At 39.6% G+C, this 25025-nt stretch overlaps 1 protein-coding gene across 1 annotated transcript in view; it reads right to left on the bottom strand.

Annotated features, from left to right (window-relative positions):
* LOC113066531 (gastrula zinc finger protein XlCGF57.1-like) overlaps positions 1 to 20154 on the bottom strand; it is a 1043158-nt gene extending 1023004 nt beyond the window's left edge. The window contains exons 1-2 of the mRNA XM_026238413.1: positions 20109 to 20154; positions 16050 to 16373 (exon numbers count right to left, since the gene is read on the bottom strand). Coding sequence (XP_026094198.1) covers positions 16050 to 16373; positions 20109 to 20118 — 334 coding nt within the window. The 5' untranslated portion in view covers positions 20119 to 20154. The remainder of the gene's footprint in view (positions 1 to 16049; positions 16374 to 20108) is intronic.
* Positions 20155 to 25025: the final 4871 nt, after the last annotated feature.

Consider the following 25025-nt stretch of genomic DNA (forward strand, 5'->3'; position numbering starts at 1 on the left):
AGACATACAATGTCCAATCTGCCCCAAACTTCACATGTTAGATAAAACTTCTGCCCTTAACAGTTTTACATGCCCACATTCAGTTATAGTCATAGCGCCACCTATTGGCAACAGGAAGTGACATGTTTTACGCTGCGACAAACTACTCCTATTATTTTTTTGAGATTAACATATATTTTTGTGGTCAGTCTAATCTAAATGCCTGTGCAATGTTAACTTTTGGAGATTCTTGAGTTTTGTTAAAGGGCGTTTCCATTGGCGCCATGACAAAATTTGATGTCTTGCCACAGCAAGAGAAGTTGTTGTAACTCAAGTATAAAATGTTCAGTCTTCCCCAAACTTCACGTTTGATAAGAGTCCTGGCCTGAACACATCTGAAGGCCAATATTCCATTATAATGATAGCGCCACCTGCTGGCAACGGTAAGATTGGCACATATATGGGATATACTTTGATATATTCCACTTATATTTAGGACATTAAATGCATATTTCTCAACGTTCACCTTTTTACTAAAGCCACACGATGGCGGTGAGCCCGGGTGCGAGGGCCCGTTCATCGCTGCTTGCAGCTTTAATTAGGGCCCGAGCACCGATGGTGTGAGGACCCTCTTGGAATTGCTCCGTTTATTATTATTATTATTATTATTATTATTCTTCTTCTCTAAGATGAATCGCATTTTTGAGGGCCTAAACATGCTCGAAAAGTCATGAAACTTTGCACACACCTCAGAACTGGCGAAAATTTACGTCTGATATGGGTTTCAGAAGTGGGTGTGGCAAAATGGCTCAACAGCGCCACCTATACATGTTCAACGGTGTGCACCTCGAGCTACGTTTCATGTACATGTATGAAAATCGGTATACACATGTAACTCTCCAATACCTACAAAAAAGTCTCTTGGAGCAAAATCCGAAACCCAACAGGAAGTCGGTTATTTCTAATATTATGAGCAAATTTTGTGTCATTTTTGTCATTTCCATGCATTGTATTTTAACGAACTCCTCCTAGAGATTAATTCAGATCAACACCAAATTTGGTATGCCTAATCTAAAGGCCATTGCGATGTTAAATTGCGAAGCTTTTGAGTTTTCGTTGAAGGGCCTGTGTGTGGCGGCCTGGCGAATTTCGATGATTCGCCATGAAACAGGAAGTTGCTATAACTCAGACATACAATGACCAATCTGCCCCAAACTTCACATGTTTGCTGAGTCTCCTGTCCTGAATAGTTTGACACGACCATATTCAGATATAGTCATAGCGCCACCTATTGGCTACAGGAAGTGACATATTTTACGCTGCGACAAACTACTCCTAGAAATTTTTGACATCAATGTCTTTTTTGTCGTCAGTCTAATCTAAAGGCCTGTACGATGTTAAATTGAGAAGATCTTGAGTTTTCGTTAAAGGGCGTGTCCATGGCGCCATGTCAAAATTCGATGTCTCGCCATGGGAGTAGTTGTTGTTGTAACTCAGTCATAAAATATCAGATCTTGCCCAAACTTCAAATGTTTGATAAGAGTACTGACCTGAACACATCTGGAGGCTAATATTCCATTGGGTGTGGCAAAATGGCTCGATAGCGCCACCTATACATTTTCAATGGAGTGCGCCTCGAGCTACATGTCATATACATGTACGAAAATCGGTAAACATATGTAACACACCAATAGCTACAAAAAAGTCTCTTGGTACGAAATCCGAATCCCAACAGGAAGTCGGTTATTTTTAATTTTCCCTGCAAAATTGGTGTTGTTTTTGTCATTTTCAGGGGTTGTATTTTAACGAACTCCTCCTAGAGATTTATTCAGATCAACACCAAACTTGGTCAGTGTAATCTAAAGCCCTTTGCCATGTTAAATTGCGAAGGAATTGAGGCTTCGTTAAAGGGCGTGTCCATGGCGGCCTGACAAATTTCGATGATTCGCCATGAAAAATGATGGTGCTATAACTCACACATACAATGTCCAATCCGCCCCAAACTTCACATTTTTGATAAGACTCTTCACCTGAACAGATCTACATGCCAATATTCAGTTATAGTCATAGCGCCACCTATTGGCAACTGGAAGTGACATATTTTACACTGTGACAAACTACTCCTAGAAATTTTATGACATCAATGTCTTTTTTGTGGTCAGTCTAATCTAAAGACCTGTGTGATGTTTAGTTGTGAAGATCTTGAGTTTTTGTTAAAAGGCATGTCCATGTCGCCATGACGAAGTTCGATGTCTCGCAATGGGAATAAAAGATGTTATAACTCAGGCATAAAATGTCCGATCTTGCCCAAACTTCACATCTGTGATAAGGGTCCTGGCTTGAACACATCTGAAGGCCAATATTCCATTATAACGATAGCGCCACCTGCTGGCAACAGGAAGATTGGCACACATATGGAATAAACTTTGATATATTGCACTTATATTTATGAGTTTAAATGCATATTTCTCAACGTTCACCTTTTTCCTAAAGCCACACGATGGCGGTGAGCCCGGGTGCGAGGGCCCGTTCATCGCTGCTTGCAGCTTTAATTAGGGCCCGAGCACCGAAGGTGTGAGGACCCTATTGTATCTGCTCCGTTTATTATTATTATTATTATTTTTCTTCTCCCCAATGAATCGCATTTTTGAAGGCCTAAACATACTCAAAAAGTCAGGAAAATTTGCACACACCTCCGAACTGGCGAAAATTTACGTCTGATATGGGTTTCAGAAGTGGGCGTGGCAAAATGGCTCAATAGCGCCACCTATACACGTTCAGCGGTGTGCGCCTCGAGCTATGTTTCACGCACATGTCTGAAAATCGGTAAACACATGTAAGACACCAAGACCTACAAAAAAGACTCTTGGAGCAAAATTCTAAACCCAACAGGAAGTTGGTTATTTTTAATATTATGAGCAAATTTTTTGTAATTTTTGCCATTTCCATGCATTGTATTTTAACGAACTCCTCCTAGAGATTAATTCAGATCAACACCAAATTTGGTATGCCTAATCTAAAGGCCATTGAGATGTAAAATTGCGAAGATCTTGAGTTTTCGTTGAAGGGCGTGTCCGTGGCGGCCTGGCGAATTTCGATGATTCGCCATGAAAAATGAAGTAGCTATAACTCAGACATACAATGTCCAATCAGCCCCAAACTTCACATGTTTGATGTGACTCCAAACCTGAACAGATTGACATGCCCATATTCAGTTATAGTCATAGCGCCACCTATTGGCAACAGGAAGTGACATATTTTAAGCTGTGATGAACTACTCCTAGAAATTTTTTGACATCAATGTCTTTTTTGTGGTCAGTCTAATCTAAAGGCCTGTGCGATGTTCAGTTGTGAAGATCTTGAGTTTTCATTAAAAGACGTGTCCACGGCGCCATGGCAAAGTTCGATGTCTCGCCATGGGAATAAAAGATGTTATAACTCAGGCATAAAATGTCCGATCTTCCCCAAACTTCACATGTGTGATAAGAGTCCTGGCCTGAACACATCTGAAGGCCAATAGTCCATTATAATGAGAGCACCACCTACTGGCAACACAAAGATTGGCACAAATATGGAGTAAACTTTGATATATTCCACTTATATTTATGAGTTTAAATGCAGGTTTCTCACCGTTCACCTATTTACTAAAGCCACTCGCTGCCGGTGAGCCCGGGTGCGAGGGCCCGTTCATCGCTGCTTGCAGCTTTAATTAGGGCCCGAGCACCGATGGTGTGAGGACCCTCTTGGAATTGCTCCGTTTATTATTATTATTATTATTATTCTTCTTCTCTAAGATGAATCGCATTTTTGAGGGCCTAAACATGCTCGAAAAGTCATGAAACTTTGCACACACCTCAGAACTGGCGAAAATTTACGTCTGATATGGGTTTCAGAAGTGGGTGTGGCAAAATGGCTCAACAGCGCCACCTATACACGTTCAACGGTGTGCGCCTCAAGCTACGTTTCATGTACATGTATGAAAATCGGTATACACATGTAACTCTCCAATACCTACAAAAAAGTCTCTTGGAGCAAAATCCGAAACCCAACAGGAAGTCGGTTATTTCTAATATTATGAGCAAATTTTGTGTCATTTTTGTCAATTCCATGCGTTGTATTTTAACGAACTCCTCCTAGAGATTAATTCAGATCAACACCAAATTTGGTATGCCTAATATAAAGGCCTTTGCGATGTTAAATTGCGAAGCTTTTGAGTTTTCGTTGAAGGGCCTGTGTGTGGCGGCCTGGCGAATTTCGATGATTCGCCATGAAACAGGAAGTTGCTATAACTCAGACATACAATGACCAATCTGCCCCAAACTTCAAATGTTTGATGAGACTCCTGTCCTGAACGGTTTGACATGACCATATTCAGTTATAGTCATAGCGCCACCTATTGGCAACAGGAAGTGACATATTTTACGCTGCGACAAACTACTCCTAGAAATTTTTGACATCAATGTCTTTTTTGTCGTCAGTCTAATCTAAAGGCCTGTACGATGTTAAATTGAGAAGATCTTGAGTTTTCGTTAAAGGGCGTGTCCATGGCGCCATGTCAAAGTTCGATGTCTCGCCATGGGAGTAGAAGTTGTTGTAACTCAGTCATAAAATATCAGATCTTGCCCAAACTTCAAATGTTTGATAAGAGTACTGACCTGAACACATCTGGAGGCTAATATTCCATTGGGTGTGGCAAAATGGCTCGATAGCGCCACCTATACATTTTCAATGGAGTGCGCCTCGAGCTACATGTCATATACATGTACGAAAATCGGTAAACATATGTAACACACCAATAGCTACAAAAAAGTCTCTTGGTACGAAACCCGAATCCCAACAGGAAGTCGGTTATTTTTAATTTTCCCTGCAAAATTGGTGTTGTTTTTGTCATTTTCAGGGGTTGTATTTTAACGAACTCCTCCTAGAGATTTATTCAGATCAACACCAAACTTGGTCAGTGTAATCTAAAGCCCTTTGCCATGTTAAATTGCGAAGGAATTGAGGTTTCGTTAAAGGGCGTGTCCATGGCGGCCTGACAAATTTCGATGATTCGCCATGAAAAATGATGGTGCTATAACTCACACATACAATGTCCAATCCGCCCCAAACTTCACATTTTTGATAAGACTCTACACCTGAACAGATCTACATGCCAATATTCAGTTATAGTCATAGCGCCACCTATTGGCAACTGGAAGTGACATATTTTACACTGTGACAAACTACTCCTAGAAATTTTATGACATCAATGTCTTTTATGTGGTCAGTCTAATCTAAAGACCTGTGTGATGTTTAGTTGTGAAGATCTTGAGTTTTTGTTAAAAGGCATGTCCATGTCGCCATGACGAAGTTCGATGTCTCGCCATGGGAATAAAAGATGTTATAACTCAGGCATAAAATGTCCGATCTTGCCCAAACTTCACATGTGTGATAAGGGTCCTGGCTTGAACACATCTGAAGGCCAATATTCCATTATAACGATAGCGCCACCTGCTGGCAAAAGGAAGATTGGCACACATATGGAATAAACTTTGATATATTGCACTTATATTTATGAGTTTAAATGCATATTTCTCAACGTTCACCTTTTTACTAAAGCCACACGATGGCGGTGAGCCCGGGTGCGAGGGCCCGTTCATCGCTGCTTGCAGCTTTAATTATTATTATTTTTCTTCTTCTCCAAAATGAATCGCATTTTTGAGGGCCTAAACATGCTCGAAAAGTCATGAAACTTTGCACACACCTCAGAACTGGCGAAAATTTACGTCTGATATGGGTTTCAGAAGTGGGTGTGGCAAAATGGCTCAACAGCGCCACCTATACACGTTCAACGGTGTGCGCCTCGAGCTACGTTTCATGTACATGTATGAAAATCGGTATACACATGTAACTCTCCAATACCTACAAAAAAGTCTCTTGGAGCAAAATCCAAAACCCAACAGGAAGTCGGTTATTACTAATATTATGAGCAAATTTTGTGTCATTTTTGTCATTTCCATGCGTTGTATTTTAACGAACTCCTCCTAGAGATTTATTCAGATCAACACCAAATTTGGTATGCCTAATCTGAAGGCCTTTGCGATGTTAAATTGCGAAGCTTTTGAGTTTTCGTTAATGGCCGTGTCCGTGGCGGCCTGACAAATTTCGATGTTTCGCCATGAAAAAGGAAGTTGCTGTAACTCAGTCATACAATGTCCAATCTGCCCCAAACTTCACATGTTAGATAAAACTTCTGCCCTTAACAGATCTACATGCCCACATTCAGTTATAGTCCTAGCGCCACCTATTGGCAACAGGAAGTGACATGTTTTATGCTGCGACAAACTACTCCTATAATTTTTTTGAGATTAACATATATTTTGTGGTCAGTCTAATCTAAAGGCCTGTGCAATGTTAACTTTTGGAGATCTTGAGTTTTTGTTAAAGGGCGTTTCCATGGCGCCATGACAAAATTTGATGTCTTGCCACAGCAAGAGAAGTTGTTGTAACTCAAGCATAAAATGTTCAATCTTCCCCAAACTTCACATGTTTGATAAGAGTCCTGGCCTGAACACATCTGAAGGCCAATATTCCATTATGATAGCGCCACCTGCTGGCAACGGTAAGATTGGCACATATATGGGATATACTTTGATATATTCCACTTATATTTAGGACATTAAATGCATATTTCTCAACGTTCACCTTTTTACTAAAGCCACACGATGGCGGTGAGCCCGGGTGCGAGGGCCCGTTCATCGCTGCTTGCAGCTTTAATTAGGGCCCGAGCACCGAGGTGCGAGGACCCTCTTGTATCTGCTTTGTTTTTTATTATTATTATTCTTCTTCTTCTTCTTCTCCCGAATGAATCGCATTTTTGAGGGCTTTAACATGCTCAAAAAGTCATGAAACTTTGCACACTCGTCAAACCTGGTGAAAATTTTCGTCTGATATAGGATTCAGAAGAGGGTGTGGCAAAATGGCTCGACAGCGCCACCTATACCAAGAAAATCAACAGCCTTCCAGCTATGTTTCACGTACATGCACGAAAATTGGCACACATATGTAACACACCAATACCTACAAAAAAGACTCTTGGAGCGAAATTCTAAACCCAACAGGAAGTCGGTTATTTTTAATATTATGAGCATATTTTGTGTAATTTTGGTCATTTCCATGTGTTGTATTTTAACGAACTCCTCCTAGAGAGTTCTTCATATCAACACCAAATTTGGTATGCCTAATCTAAAGGCCTTTGCGATGTTAAATTGCGAAGATCCTGACTTTTCGTTGAAGGGCGTGTCCGTGGCGGCCTGGCGAATTTCGATGATTCGCCATGAAAAATGAAGTTGCTATAACTCACACATACAATGACCAATCTGCCCCAAACTTCACATGTTTGATGAGACTCCGAACCTGAACAGATTGACATGCCCATATTCAGTTATAGTCCTAGCGCCACCTATTGGCAACAGGAAGTGACATATTTTATGCTGCGACGAACTACTCCTAGAAATTTTATGACATCAATGTCTTTTTTGTGGTCAGTCTAATCTAAAGGCCTGTGCGATGTTCAGTTGTGAAGATCTTGAGTTTTCGTTAAAAGGCTTGTTCATGGCGCCGCGACGAAGTTCGATGTCTCGCCATGCGAATAAAAGATGTTATAACTCAGGCATAAAATGTCCGATCTTCCCCAAACTTCACATGTGTGATAAGAGTCCTGGCCTGAACAGATCTGCAGGCCAATATTCCACCGGGTGTGGCAGAATGGCTCTATAGCGCCACCTATACACTTTCAACGGAGTGCGCCTCGAGCTATGTTTCACGTACATGTACAAAAATTGGTACACACATGTAACACTCCAATACCTACAAAAAAGTCTCTTGGTACGAAATCCGGATCCCAACAGGAAGTCGGTTATTTTGAATTTTCCCTTCAAAATTGCTGTTGTTTTTGCCATTTTCAGGGGTTGTACTTTAACGAACTCCTCCTAGAGATTTATTCAGATCAACATCAAACTTGGTCAGTGTAATCTAAAGCCCTTTGCGATAATAAATTGCGAAGGACTTGAGGTTTCGTTAAAGGGCGGGTCCATGGCGGCCTGAAAAATTTCGATGTTTCGCCATGAAAAAGGAAGTTGCTGTAACTCAGACATACAATGTCCAATCTGCCCCAAACTTCACATGTTGGATAAGACTCTTGACCTGAACAGATCTACATGCCAATATTCAGTTATAGTCATAGCGCCACCTATTGGCAACAGGAAGTTACATATTTTACACTGCGACAAACTACTCCTAGAAATTTTATGACATCAATGTCTTTTTTGTGGTCAGTCTAATCTAAAGACCTGTGTGATGTTTAGTTGTGAATATCTTGAGTTTTTGTTAAAAGGTGTGTCCATGGCGCCGTGATGAAGTTCGATGTCTCGCCATGGGAATAAAAGATGTTATAACTCAGGCATAAAATGTCCGATCTTGCCCAAACTTCACTTGTGTGATAAGGGTCCTGGCCTGAACAGATCTGAAGGCCAATATTCCATCGAGTGTGGCAAAATGGCTCAATAGCGCCACCTACACACTTTCAACGGAGTGCGTATACACTTTAAACGGAGTGCGCCTTGAGCTATGTTTCACGTACATGTACAAGAATCGGTACACACATGTAACACACCAATATCTACGAAAAAGTCTCTTGGTACGAAGTCCGAATCCCAACAGGAAGTCAGTTATTTGGAATTTTCTCTGCAAAATTAGTGTTGTTTTGGCCATTTTCAGGGGTTGTACTTTAACAAACTCCTCCTAGATATTTATTCAGATCAACACCAAACTTGGTCAGTGTAATCTAAAGCTTTTTGCGATGTTAAATTGCAAAGATCTTGAGGTTTCGTTAAAGGGCGTGTCCATGGCGGCCTGACAAATTTCATTGTTTCGCCATGAAATAGGATGTTGTTGTAACTCAGGCATAAAGTGTCCAATCCTCCCCAAACCTCACATATTCGATAAAAGTCCTGCCCTGAACACATCTGAAGGCCAATATTCCATTATAATGATAGCGCCACCTGCTGGCAACAGGAAGATTGGCACATATATGGAATAAACATTGATATATTCTACTTATATTTATGAGTTTAAACGCATATTTCTCACCGTTCACCTATTAACTAAAGCCACTCACTGCCGGTGAGCCCGGGTGCGAGGGCCCGTTCATCGCTGCTTGCAGCTTTAATTATTATTATTATTATTCTTCTTCTTCTTCTCCCGAATGAATCGCATTTTTGAGGGCTTTAACATGCTCAAAAAGTCATGAAACTTTGCACACGCGTCAAACCTGGTGAAAATTTTCGTCTGATATAGGATTCAGAAGAGGGTGTGGCAAAATGGCTCGACAGCGCCACCTATGCCAAGAAAATCAACAGCCTTCCAGCTATGTTTCACGTACATGCACGAAAATTGGCACACATATGTAACACACCAATACCTACAAAAAAGACTCTTGGAGCGAAATTCTGAACCCAACAGGAAGTCGGTTAATTTTAATATTATGAGCATATTTTGTGTAATTTTGGTCATTTCCATGTGTTGTATTTTAACGAACTCCTCCTAGAGATTTCTTCAAATCAACACCAAATTTGGTATGCCTAATCTAAAGGCCTTTGCGATGTTAAATTGCGAAGATCTTGAGTTTTCGTTGAAGGGCGTGTCCGTGGCGGCCTGGCGAATTTCGATGATTCGCCATGAAAAATGAAGTTGCTATAACTCACACATACAATGTCCAATCTGCCCCAAACTTCATTATGTTTGATGAGACTCCGAACCTGAACAGATTGACATGCCCATATTCAGTTATAGTCATAGCGCCACCTATTGGCAACAGGAAGTGACATATTTTACGCTGCGACGAACTACTCCTAGAAATTTTATGACATCAATGTCTTTTTTGTGGTCAGTCTAATCTAAAGGCCTGTGTGATGTTCAGTTGTGAAGATCTTGAGTTTTCGTTAAAAGGCTTGTTCATAGTGCCGCGACGAATTTCGATGTCTCGCCATGGGAATTAAAGATGTTATAACTCAGGCAAAAAATGTCCGATCTTCCCCAAACTTCACATATGTGATAAGAGGCCTGGCCTGAACAGATCTGCAGGCCAATATTCCACCGGGTGTGGCAGAATGGATCTATAGCGCCACCTATACACTTTCAACGGAGTGCGCCTCGAGTTATGTTTCACGTACATGTACAAAAATTGGTACACACATGTAACACACCAATACCTACAAAAAAGTCTCTTGGTACGAAATCCGGATCCCAACAGCAAGTCGGTTATTTTGAATTTTCCCTTCAAAATTGGTGTTGTTTTTGCCATTTTCAGGGGTTGTACTTTAACAAACTCCTCCTAGAGATTTATTCAGATCAACACCAAACTTGGTCAGTGTAATCTAAAGCCATTTGCGATGTTAAATTGCGAAGGACTTGAGGTTTCGTTAAAGGGCGTGTCCATGGCGGCCTCACAAATTTCGATGTTTCGCCATGAAAAAGGAAGTTGCTGTAACTCAGACATATAATGTCCAATCTGCCCCAAACTTCACATGTTGGATGAGAATCTTGACCTGAACAGATCTACATGCCCATATTCATTTATAGTCATAGCGCCACCTATTGGCAACAGGAAGTGACATATTTTACACTGCGACGAACTACTCCTAGAAATTTTATTACATCAATGTATTTTTTGTGGTCAGTCTAATCTAAAGACCTGTGTGATGTTTAGTTGTGAAGATCTTGAGTTTTTGTTAAAAGGTGTGTCCATGGCGCCGTGACGAAGTTCGATGTCTCGTCATGGGAATAAAAGATGTTATAACTCAGGCATAAAGTGTCCGATCTTCCCCAAACTTCACATGTGTGATAAGAGTCCTGGCCTGAACACATCTGAAGGCCAATATTCCATTGGGTGTGGCAAAATGGCTCGATAGCGCCACCTATAAACTTTCAACGGAGTGCATATACACATTCAATGGAGTGCGCCTCGAGCTATTTTTCACGTACATGTACAAAAATCGGTACACACATGTAAAACACCAATACCTACAAAAAAGTATCTAGGTACGAAATCCGAATCCCATCAGGAAGTCGGTTATTTAGAATTTTCTTGGCAAAATTGGCGTTGTTTTTGCCATTTTCAGGGGTTGTACTTGAACAAACTACTCCTAGAGATATATTCAGATCAACACCAAACTTGGTCAGTTAAATCTAAAGGCCTTTGCGATGTTAAATTGTGAAGATTTTGAGGTTTCGTTAAAGGGCGTGTCCATGGCGGCCTGAGAAATTTTGATGTTTCGCCATGAAAAAGGAAGTTGCTTTAACTCAGACATACAATGTCCAATCGGCCCCAAACTTCACATGTTAGATAAGACTTCTGCCCTTAACAGATCTACATGCCCATATTCAGTTATACTCATAGCGCCACCTGCTGGCAACAGGAAGTTACATGTTTTATGCTGCGACAAACTACTCCTAGAATTTTTTTTAGATTCATGTATTTTTTTGTGGTCAGTCTATGAGTTTAAATGCATGTTTCTCACCGTTCACCTATTTACTAAAGCCACTCGCTGCCGGTGAGCCCGTGTGCGAGGGCCCGTTCATCGCTGCTTGCAGCTTTAATTATGTTTGTTATTATTATTAATATTAATGTTGTTATTATGAACAGTTCTCAGAATTAAAGATGTGTTAAAATAATTGAAAGAGTCTTTGTCAGAGGCCTTTTTATTCTTAATTTTGACATTAATTTTCATTTTTACACTAGACACATATCGGTTCAAAATATTGGTTATCAGTCTCCTTGTTCTGTAATAATCGGTATCGGCCCTGAAAAATGCATATCGGTCGATCCCTAAATACAAGACAACACATGGAGCGCGAGTGTCCGGTCCCCGACACGAAACCGAAACTCAGCAAAACATGAGTGCCGGGATCCGAACACCACGCTCCAACAAGAAACAGGACACACAGACAAGAGTGCACGGCTCAAGCAGTCTCAAAGCCGCGCGCTCACATGAAAACAATAACATGAGGAGAGTATCAGGGCTCTGTCTTAAAACCATGAATAACACTAGACTGAAGTTACAGAACCCTGACATCAGTTGCCTCTCTTTAATTTCATTTTAACATCTATATAAATTGAATACAGACCAAATATTATCTGTTAGATTTACCCAAAAGGAATTATATGTTATGTTTAACCACTAAAGAGACATCAGAGCCAGCGGCACACATCAGAAGGTCTAACCGAGGTGAGGCTGCTGCTCGGCGGATACGTGATAACTGAGCTCCCGCTGATCACATGCAGCTGACCGTTTCCGAGATCGGCGAAACACATTTTTAAATAGGCGCGGTCTTCATAAATAAACTGTGGATTTGAGTTTTAAACAACTACATTCTCTCCTGAAAATACTTTTAAAACTACATTTCATGACACAACAACAGTAATATTTTGAAAATGATCTGAATAAATTGTGGTTGAACTCAACCAATGCTGCGTGAACTCAACCAATCAGGATGTTTAGTGCCCAAGTCCCACCCCCGACAGTTCCGGAACTTTGAAAAAGTACCACCTCCCCAGCAGGGACTTTCTGAGGGGCATTTTTTTACCCGGAAGTTTATTTAGTTCCTGGTTCCTGCGATGGAAACACACCAAGTACCAGCCCAAAGTCCCTAGTTCCTGGATAAAGTTCCTGCGGTGGAAACACAACTAAAGGCCTCCTGTAGTGATAACCATATGCAAAACTTACTAATCACTTTAATGTAGCTTACACTCACTGTTGTAAACTGAAGCAGTTTCGGCCTGATGACGTATGGAGGTCAGCTTTGTGCATGCGCCACTCATAAGCGGCAAACACGGAAGCACAAGGAAGAGATCAACACAACAACGGTTAAGAATTGTAAGTACAGGTGAAGATCTGTAAAGAAGAAAGTCAGAGGAGACTGGTTTTCCTTTGCTAAAGGAAACTTTGCTTCCTTTGCTCCAGTTAACCCTCTAAGAGCCTCTAGTGAGCTGACTGCACATGCACCTTCCTCGTGTCATTGATGTGGAAGTAGTTCAGTTCATAGCGTGTAAATGGTGATATTAGTGAGAGAAAATCGCCAAATGTCTAATAGAATGTTGTACCGTGGATGTGTTGCAAATGTTATTCACCGATTCTGACTGAAAGAGAATATTTGCATTCTGTAAATGATGATCAGTCATCTAATAGTCACGCTACTCCTGGTGCATCTTTGCAGTGCAATGGTGCCACCGTGCAAGGCGATAATATTCACAAGTGATCATTTCGACCGTTTGCCCAAAGGAGATGGAGTGGCAGATCGGATTGAGCCGAGCAGCTTGTGTGTTGTACTAACTTGTCTATGTGGACTCGGATGGCTGCACAGCTACACACTGTGACTCGGTGTTATTTCAAGCTCATCATTCTGCGCATGGGATGCTCATAAGCACTCTGTGGCACTCTATACTGGCACCTTAAGCATTATAATACTTTTCACGTTCATTTTCAGCGTTTATTGGCGCATCTTCTCAGTTAACAACGGCTCTGTGTAGTAACAGCTGCTCTATGTGAAATCACGCACCTGATGGAATTTACCGCTGATTAGAGAACCGGCTTTACTGACGAGATGCGCATTAACGATCGGCCGATCGTGATTGGAGCAGCCCTACTGGTATCTGATTGGATCGGTGTTGGGAGATACTCGGAATTTTCGGTATCAAATCGGTTCTGAATAAATATAATTGTTGCATCCTTAGTCATCCCAATACAGCATTTTCCCTAAATGGATGCATTTTGGAACCTAAAGGGTTAACAAACATTGGATTTCACGAAACACTGACCTCCATATGTCATCTGCCCAGAGCTTCTTCCATGTAAAACAGTGAAAACACCGATCTTTACACTGTGGCACTAAAAAGGAAAGCCTCTGTCATCTATGTCTCATTCTCTGTACACTTCTTTTCAACTACTTATCTTCTATCTGGAAATGTGAAGTGACATTCAGCCAAGTATGGTGACCCATACTCAGAATTTGTGCTCTGCATTTAACCCATCCGAAATGCACACACACAGAGCAGTGAACACACACACACACTGTGAGCACACACCCGGAGCAGTGGGCAGCCATTTATGCTGCGGCGCCCGGGGAGCAGTTTGGGGTTCGATGCCTTGCTCAAGGGCACCTAAGTCGTGGTATTGAAGGTGGAGAGAGAACTGTTCATGCACTCCCCCCACCCACAATTCCGTCCGGCCAGAGACTAGAACTCACAACCCTTCGATTGGGATTGGGAGTCCGACGCTCTAACCATTAGGCCACGACTTCCCACGACTTCCCAAGACGGTACAATATGCCTTTGGTGAAAAGGGCCAACTGACATTGGTATTTTAAATAGGATCTTAATATATTATATGTTTTTGTGTGTTGAGCCTTTTGTCTGAAGACAAATGAAGCTTTTGAAATAGAAATATTAAGCCATACAAGTCTTAATACACAGGTATCCCTTTAATATTTCATATTTTTGCAATTTGCTTGTTGGTAATAAAAATTTAAACTGTTATCCATTGTATTTTATTTTGTTGGGTATAACAAAACGGAATATAATAAGAAAAAGTAGGCACTATCTTACAGCGGTTTGCAACGGTTATCCTTTCACCCACAATGCATTGCATTACGTCAAACCGCAGACATGAAAAACAACCACAGACTTGGCAACACCGGTTGGCATTTACTACACCGAGCCGTAATTAACTGACAATCTACACAAAATCGATGTTAAAATCGGTGGCGATTCTTTGTCGATTTTGAAAGCGATTTTGTGTTAGTTGTCGGTAGACACTGCCACTCCACCTGAACCAGTGTTGCCAAGTCTGCAATTGTTTTTCATGTCCGCGGTTTGAAGCAACCCCAATACCAATAACATGATATTTAGTCCCTAAAATGCTAGGCAGCCCTGCCAAAAAATGTATATTTTAACCCCGGGAAGCAATTTTTATCTGGGAACCTCCCGGAAACGCAATTGGACTAGTTTTGGACTAGTTTTAAGAAGCAACTGGGCAGGATTTGTTGTGAACACCTGGCAACCCTGATCTGAACGCACGTGCTGGAGATATACTTCTAATTACAGGAGCGTATTTACTGATGAGAGGTGCATGAAAATCACATTTGATTTTTTGCACAGCCCTAGACGGCACCCACACAAGCACCTGCCAAACACAGTGACAGACACGCGGCTATGTTTACAACAACATTTTCATCAGAGGAAGAGGTAAGCGCTTAGAAACGTCCACATAACTAGCATGATGCCTTCTATTTCTAGATGACAAAGACAAAGTCATCACCGAATTGTGTAAAAGAACTGTTAATACCAAAAACTTAAAAAACTTGTCTTTAAGACCATTTTTGAGACATTTTAAAAATGAAATACATATCTTGAGTGATTTATGTACCCATTAATCGACAGTGGTGGTTAACCTGCAACATCGTCTTTAAGCTTCCAGTGGGAACATACGTCTGTGAATAAATCATGGCTGAAGTGTGTTGTTGGGCATGACGTGAAGTGTCATTGCAGTGTAAACTGATACATACAGAATCATACCTGAAACAGAAAACTAATGACTACAGTAATTTTCCTTCCTCACTTCAGAAACTGAAGGTTGTATCGTGTATCGTGAATAAAACACTGCTGCTGACCAATCAGAATCCAGTGAGGGAACTAACCGTTTTACAAAAATGTATACGTGTAAGACAGAATAGCCAAGGCCATAAACATTACATTGAATTTCATAATAAACTGGAATAATAAGAGAAATTAAATTTCAAGTTGTTGAAATCTCTTCTCAAAACTATTTTCAAGTTTCGTAGAAATGTAAGTATTTCGAACCATTTGACTTGCTGTTGTGCTGAGCACACGTCAGTTTTGAGCGTATGTATGGTGACTGTGCAACTACGCAAGAATTGTAGTATAATTGCGTAAAGGGAAACAAACTTTTTTAGGGGGAAAGAAATCAGGTGCTAGACCATATGCTTTAGTAAATATCAAATGAGTAAAAATCAACCTGTTTGTTCCTCAGTATCTTCGTGTTTGAGTCTGGATGTTTCTTCACTCTCCTCATTATTAAATTCAATCTTTGTTTGTTCCTCAGTATCTTCATGTTTGAGTCTGGATGTTTCTTCAGTATCCTCTTTATTAAACTCCATCTTTGTTTGTTCCTCAGTATCTTCATGTTTGAGTCTGGATGTTTCTTCACTCTCCTCTTTAATAAACTCCATCTTTGTTTGTGTCTCAGTATCTTCATGTTTGACTCTGAATGTTTCAATCTTCATGTCTTCACTCTCTTCTTTAATAAACTCCATCTTTATAATAGTTCCGTCATGTGGATCTAAGATGATTCAACAGTTTTTCTGTGAGTTTGGACACATTATTCTGTTTAATATGAGATTAATTAACAAAGTAAATTGAATCTAAACCAAATTCCAAGTGCATCTCAATCAGCTCCCTAGTTCAGTCAGATTTTTTTTGTGATTGTTGCGGGCAAAAATACTTGATTTTGCGGCACGTTTTCTTTAAAAATGCGATGGAATATGCAGGGTATTTTAGAAATTTTATGCGATGAAATTGCGTGAACTTGCAAAAACTGCGGTTTGATGAAAAAGAGAAAAAAATTGGATTCCCCCAACACCTTTTTCTCACTAGGCTACTACCTTAATGTAAAGAGTAATTACTTATTTATTAATATGATAAGCGAGCATACTAAATCACAGAATATTTAAGTTGCAATCTCTTACTGCAACGTAAATTATTTTACATACTACTAATATAATTACAGCTGTAGGTTTTTGGTACTGTTCTGTAACAAAAAAGTGCAATCATACAACTGTAAATTTGCATCAACTTCTGAATAAGACTACAACAGTGTTAGTAGCCTAGTGAGAAGGGGGTGTTGGGGGAATCACCTTTTTTTCTCCATTTCATCAAACCGCAGTTTTCGCAAGTTCTCGCAATATAACTTGGCTCTACTGTCATGTAACAAATCGGGAAACTGCTTCGCGCATTCTTTTGCGCTTATTTATGTTGGCAAATAAGAATGATTTGCGCGCTTCAAGTTTCACCCTGGTTTCACTGCGGGATTTGCAGATGATGTTCACGTCATTTAATTACGTCACTTCATAAGGTTCCCATGGCAATAGGGGAAAATGGCGCTTGTGTTAAGTAAACGCAACATTTTTCAACTTTCTGCTAATATATATGTGAGTTTTTTGCAACGAAAATACAGGGATTATGAAATCATGCTAGCCCCGCATATTTTGCTTTCTGAAATCGGTAATTTATGCGCCAAAAGAGCGGCGTATTTGAAAAAATGCGACCCTGCATAAATATGCGGCCTTTGGCTGATTATGCATTAAAACAAGGGATCGCATAATCGCGTTTTTCTGGAGGGACTGTTCAGTAGTCAGCACACTGTTAAGGGAGTCAGTCAGAGTGACAGCTAATGGCCATTAAAAATGACTGCTACATACTAATAACAAATTAAAGATACTCTTCATTTTTAGGCATTTGTTATTTACAGTAAGTATTAGTTATTTACATTATCAGTATTGATTGTATTTCACATTATATTCCACTCTCATTAAATAATTTGCAGTTGTATTGTAAATTTTGTCATCACAAGTTTGTTGTTTTCAGGTCATTCCTGGTATGCGATAACATTTTGGCTTTGTAAGTGTTGGAAAAAAAGTTACCGTATTTTCCGGACTATAAGTCGCACTTTTTTTCATAGTTTGGCTGATTCTGCGACTTATAGTCAGGTGCGACTTATTTACCAAAATGTATTTGACATGAACCGAGAGAAACGAACCAATAGAAAACATTACCGTCTCCAGCCGCGAGAGGGTGCTCTGTGCTGCTCAGTGCTCCTGTATCCTACACTGAAGACATGAAGAGCGCCCTCTCGCGGCTGGAGATGGTAATGTTTTCTCTTGGTTCTTGATTTTAAATAAATGCGACTTATAGTCCAGTGAGACTTATATATGTTTTTTTCCCTCATCATGATGTATTTTTGGATTGACGGACTTATACTCAGGTGCAACTTATAGTCCGAAAAATACGGTACATGATTTTAGTTTTCTTGCATTCTACCAAAATAGTGACATGTTTAACTATTAGGAATGGATATCGATCAAGCTCGGGGACTCAAAAAATAATAATTATGGGTAGATTGTTCAGACCCTGGCCATGAAAATATTCCACCCTGTTACGCACAGTTATCACAACATGTTAAAATGTAAATGTTGCACAATAATGAGCTTTTCTTGGATAGTATATGTCCCATATGCCATCTTAATTTTATTTTTATTTTAAAAGCAACAACAACAAAAATTATTGATGAATAGAATGTCTTAATTGTTAAGAATAGGTACTTTTTGTGCAAATTTTTGCCAATAAGGTTATAAATAATAAATAAAAAAAATGCTCAAAAAATATTTAAATGCTTTTAGTACTCCTCACCTCACAAAATAAGACAAAAATATGCCAAACATTTAACGTTGCTGTGAAATTATTATTTAAAATGACTTGTCTAACAGGGTGGAATGGAGTATAACAGGGTAGAACACCAGTGTTAACAGGTTCATTAAAGGTGGACAAGCTTTTCGTCATTGCCCTGCATGGTTTCTGTGGAACTGCACCTATATAATATTGTATATAATAAAAAAAAAAACTAAAAATAAATAAATAAATAAATAATAATCCAGATTTGCTTTGGGGGAGGGACACAAAAAAATACCAATGTGGTTCCTTATCACAATCAATCATTTTGGCAAAACCATTGTCTGTTCAGATGGCTAGAGAAATAATTACAAATTAGAGAGGACAGACATAATAAATTATTTTTTATTTATATTTGATTAAAAATACAGATGTAATAAATCATTTGGATTAACTAGATTAACAACCAACCACAAAAACCATCACAAGAAGTAATGGACATTAATGCCGTTTTTGTGTTTTTTATTAAGATGATAATTATGATGGGAAAAATGGATGCTGCATTAATTTTATTAAACATTGTAATATTTCATGCTCAGCCTAGGGGGTGGTCTTTTTTTTGTTTGTTTGTTTGTTTTTTACCTCCAAGATCGAGTTCAGCACCAGTGACCTGGGAGCTCAAGGGGTTCTTCCACAGTATTTTACGTATATAGAAATTTATATGCTATATGCACTAAATACTATTTATTCTACTATAATTTTTTTGAGCTAAATTAGCCATAGCTCACTGAGTGATCAACATAATATAGCCCAACAGGGTGGAACTTTAAGGGGGGGACAAGCAGGATAACATTTCAAAAACTAAAGTAAAAGTTAGCCAGGAGAGTCGAAGCTTACCTCAGTTTGTACAGATGAATTCTAGTGGGAAAAATACATGGTCACTTCTATAAAATGGTCTCAGTGAAATTGCAGTCGGTTTTGGAAGGCGAGGATGTACTAACAGGGTGGAAAATGACTTCAGAGACAAGGTAATTGAAGAAAATTGTAAAATAAAAATATTAATAATAATAATTTATATGCATTATTAGAGGAAGTTAAGCCTAGTCTATAATTAAAACTAATTTTGAGTTTTTTTTTTTTTATCATTTCATGGTTTATAACTTTGCACTGAGGACATAATAAAATTGAATGCATATATCAATGAAACGGTGTGTAAAATAAAAATAGTATTTATAATTTATATTATCCATGTTTAAGTGATAAAGAAGACCTTAATATACAATCTAAGCCATTTATTATACATATGTGAATCATTTTAGAGAAAATATGATGAAATAAATAGGAATGACCCTTTAGCTGCTTTTACACTGTTTCGAGCAGCAGGTCTCGTGAGCGCGCGGTGATTCTAATCAGGAATAATTTGGTTCAAGTGAGAAAAGTTTGGAAAAGCCCCGTTATTTCTTCTGGCCACTAACTAATGCATCTTTATGATCAACTGATTCACGATCAAATGGAGCGAAGTGAGACACACATTTGCCGTTCAAGTGGATCCAAAACATCTAATTCATTATACAGTTATTGTGAAAACATCAAGATAGACTGAGCTCTTCAAATGCTTGAAAACACAAACCTGTCTTCATCCGAATCACAACAGATGCAGGAGCGCAGGCGAATGACGTCACACCACAAAAACAAAATAAAAGTCCCGTTTACAAACGGCTCTCTAAAATCACTAACATGCATAGAAAATAACAAAAATAATAAAGTAGAGGACAACAGAGTTTATTTCTTTGCGAAACTGATATTACAATGTTGCCCAATCTTGTGTTAAAATATTAGGAACTACTAAGACAAAACTGCAATGTTTAGTTTGGTCAGAGTTCACTTCAGGTCTTAGCCCTACACCTGTCAGTGTCTCATAAACATAAAGCTTTTAGAAAATTACAACCTCACTGGTAAAGTTGGGAAGGTATTTTTATTTTTTTATAAACACCTAGTAAGGTTTAATGCATATAGTCGATCAGATATTCATTCTCTATGTACTCTCTGCATGTACTTGTTTACTACTGGCAAATAGTCTTTAGTGAAGAATCTGACTCCAAGAAGTCACACAATGGAAAAAAAAAGTATTGCATGAACAACTTGGTTGTTTTAATACGTATATACTGCCTAATCATAACATTTTTATTCAAACTTATACTAGTAGTTTTGCACAATTTTTCACACACATTTTGTTTGCATGCAATGCTTTATTACACCAAGCATACATTTGTGAAAACTGGCAGCTGAAAACACGTGCTGAGGGCCTTTTATGAAAGCAGCAGACCATTTGTTGTACTGTACAAGAGTGTCATCTCTCAAACACTGTGTTCATAACAGGGAACGCTGAAGATACGGTGGCTGCTGCTCAAGTAGACAACTTCTCGCACATGCAATGCTTGACATTCAGTCTGGCCTCTCTGTGTGCGCTGAAACTTCCTGCTGCCTCAAGACTGATTGTCTTACCAGAGTACTATTTGAGCACCACACACACAGTTTTTCTGAAGTCTTGTTTTGACTCGGCTGACATAACTGAATGTTCTACACATATTTTCCTCCCATAGTTTCCATTTTGGCTCTGTTATCACATTTGTGATGTTGATTAACTATATTAAACTATATATATACACACCCACACACACACATTTTCTGCCCCATATCTTGAATTTTGCGATCATTGTAAATGCATTTTATTAGACTGAACTATGCAGTGAAAGGTCAGTCTAGCTAGTGTTTAAGCACTCAACTCCTCCTATAATAAGTGATGAATCTCTTACTTATTTCATACATACATCTGCACTTCACTTCCCATTTTTACACATTTACTTAAATCTCTGTAAAATGAATGCATACACAGGATCATTATTTCTCTTCATGTGAGATTCATTACTAATATGACACTTTAGGCACTAACAGGTGCTAATATGTACTAGCAGTAAGCACCCTTCATGTATAATTCTCTGTCTGAAAAACCCAGTCTGCTCAGCTGAATGACTTCAAGACTCGCTCTGCTTGTCAAACATTCAGCCTGCTTGATAGCAAATACTGTTCATTTGACTCAATAGTCTAAAACACTCAACCTGCAAGACTGTCTATAAGTCCGTCTTGAAGACTCCATATGGTTCTCAGCAAATACCAAATCATGCTGATCACTAGTCTGCTGCCGTTGTGGTGGTACTCCTGCAGGGGGAAGAAGGATTCACTTCTTCCTTTTTATAATTTCCGCTTAAGAGTGTTTTCCTCCTGATATGGGCACAGAAAGTGCAGATTTTCTTTACACCGCCACACTCTGCAGGACACCAGCCCTCCAGGACAGAGTTTGGACACCTTGGTCTAGCACCTTAAAGGGTTAGTTCACCCAAAAATGAAAATTAGCCAATGTTTTACTCAACTTACAAGCGTTAGAATGGGAGTATATGGGTGTTTTCGTTCAACAGTCCAAAAGTAGTCAAATAAAGAGTGCACATCCATAATATGTGCCTCACATGCCTTTGGGGGTGAATAAAGGCCTCCTGTAGGTAATTAATGCGTTTTTGTAAGAACAATATCCATAATTAATGTGTAATAAACCTTTTTATCTCACTTCCGCTGACTGTCATACGTCCAAGCCGTTTGTAGGGGATGACATATGAAGTACGTATTGCACATGCGCCTTAATGATGAATGCAGAAGCGTTGAGAAGAGACTGCAAAACAAAACACCAGTCACAAATTAGAAAGCACAAAATGATGATTTGTAAAGAAAAATGTCAGAGGATTTCGTTATAAGCCAAGAAGAGACTGGTTTTCCTTTGATAAAATAAGTAAACTTTGTTTCCTTTGCTCCTGTAAACATATTTGTGAGACTAGCATATCTCAGAAGTGCATGCAAAATACACACGTCCTACGACATCTGCCCAGAACATCTTGCACATATGACAATCAGGGGAAGTGAGGTAGAAATGTCATAACATTTTAAACGTGGATATTTTTCTGACAAAAATGCATTGATTCGCTTCAAGAGGCATTTGTTCACCTCCCGGAGGCGTCTGAAGCTCATTGTATTATGGATGTGCGCGCATTATTTGACTACTTTTGGACTGTTGGACAAAAACATCCATCTACTCCCATTCTGAATATTGACAGAATTTTAAGAAATTATTGTGAAAAGCTATTAATTAATTTAATTATAATGAAACCATAAACAAATATATAAATAAATCACCTTAAAATGGAAATAAGTCTACATAAAACACTTACTTTCAAATATTGTATTTTATTTGTTTATTCTGCATATCATGTTACCATTAACATTAAACAATATCATTACACCGTGAGTCATGCAAAATTGTAAGAGTAGGCTGAGGCAGTATAACAATCCATTTGCAGGAGTTTATTGGGGACAGGCAGCGAGTCAGCACTGTAATGGCAGTCCGATCTTACACAAGGGGAATCCAATAGGCAGAGACGAGTAGTTAGGCGAATGGGTCAAACACAAACATCAGTCCAATCAGGCTATAAATCCAATGGGGCAATCCAAGAAGCAAGAACGTGATCATACACAAACAGCAGTCAGAATAATCAATGGGAAAATGCTTGGTAAGGCAGGTAAACTGGCAATACTTTGCAATGTGGGAACACGCTGACTTAAATAGTGTCAAACAGGAAGTGACAGTAGAAGCAGAACGAGCGGTGAACATTCAGTACTCAGGCGAGGGCTCCCTCTGCTGGTGTGGCATTACAGAATCCCCCTCCCTATGAGTGCCTCCTGGCACTCGGCTTGGAAGTCCCCTTAGTCATGGCGCTGGTCGATCGGCTGACCCCCTCTCCTTCTGGAGTCCAATAGCTCATTGACCTTGTAGGCTGGCAATCTATCAAAGTCCAGCAGCGGTGGCAGTTCCTGAGTCTCACTGTTAGGGTCAGCATCCGGGTGGACCGGTTTGAGTAGCGACACATGAATATATGTATCCGTATCCAGTCGTCCACTGCAGGGACCAATGAGACCACTAGACTGACGTTATGAAATGAGTTTGGAGTAAAACCATGTTATTAAATGTGGAATTTTCAAGTGCTATCAGATGAAGTAGCACTTATTACACAAAAGCATAATTTGCTACACAAACAGCTGTCTTTATTGCAGAATAATTTCTTTGGTTTCTTGGTTTCTTGTTTTTTTTTGTTTTGTTTCTTTTGCGTAGCTTGACATTGAACTACTCCTCTGTGTAGGAAACATAGACTGTAAAAAAATATGGACGTAGTGTCCGTGACGTCACCCATAGACTCCTCAACAGCGGTTTTGAAGCTAAAGTGTGCAGAGTGGGCCGTCGCCATCTTGGCAGCGTATCACCTCGCGACTCTCCCGGATAATCGAAAATGGGCAAAAAGGCGGGAGCTGATTGCTGAAGCCACGCCCACCTAGCACGACGGCAGTGTCAGCAGCGGCAATCCACATGTCACTCAAGTGGCCACGCCCTTAATTATGCAGAACTTTAAGGCTTAATATAATTTAAACGGATGAGTTTAAAAAAATTCACCCCCCTCAAAGTTGTCATTAAGGGCAAAATTAGCAATATAGACCAAAATGATTTTTTGAACCAGGTAGTAAAAATGTTTTTTTCTGCTGTAAAGTTGGGCATTTTAACATGGGGAGTATATGGGACTGACTCTCTTCTGCAGCCAGCCTCAAGCGCCCAGTCGATGAATTGCAGTTTTAGTCTCTTCCTTATTGGCTTCACGAGAGAGAGCGCGAGGTGATCTGAAAGCGCATGATGGAGATTTACCACTGATTCCGAAACCAGCTTTATTTTCATGATGTGCATGACAATCGCATTCGATTATTTGTGCAGCCCTTTAAAACAAAACACAGTGACAAGGATAGTTCACAAAGAAACATTTGTCGAAATATGAATGAATAATGAATTGCAGTTTTATTTACTTCCGTGTTGGCTTCATAAGAGAGAGCGGAAGGTTGCCGATTGGTCTACAGACACACACACACACACACACACAAACAGCTGTAGTGATTGTTGTTGTTGTTCTACATATCTCTGTTCTTGTGTTCAGTTGCCTGTTCGGGGTAATGAGAGTGTGTTTGGATGTAATGTTTAGTCCTGGAGTTTGATCTGTTCTCCCTCTGGTTAGTCAATCAGACACAATAACATAGAGACTCGTCTCCGTGTAAAGTCCATCAGCAAAAATTAGGAGTGTATGTGGATCACAGTGCAGGAACTCTTTCCTTCTACAGCGTCTCTGATACAATGAGCCTCATCACAGTCCAGACCACATTCACTCAGATGCTCTATCCTGGGTTTAGGCTTTATTATGGATCATCAGGGAAACTGTTTTGATGAATCAGAACAGACTGACAAGAGATTCTACCCAAAATGCTCTGAGCTGTGTGATAAATCAGTAACAGTGACAGGGCTTAAAGTTCTCCTGCACCATTTTACCTTTTTTAGGTTTTGATACCATGTGAAAGCTGGGTTCAAATCTCAGTCCCATCTCAGTTTTTGTCTATAGCTTGAACATAT

This window comes from Carassius auratus, chromosome 4 (assembly GCF_003368295.1).
Source record: "Carassius auratus strain Wakin chromosome 4, ASM336829v1, whole genome shotgun sequence".
Classification (NCBI taxonomy): Eukaryota; Metazoa; Chordata; class Actinopteri; order Cypriniformes; family Cyprinidae; genus Carassius; species Carassius auratus.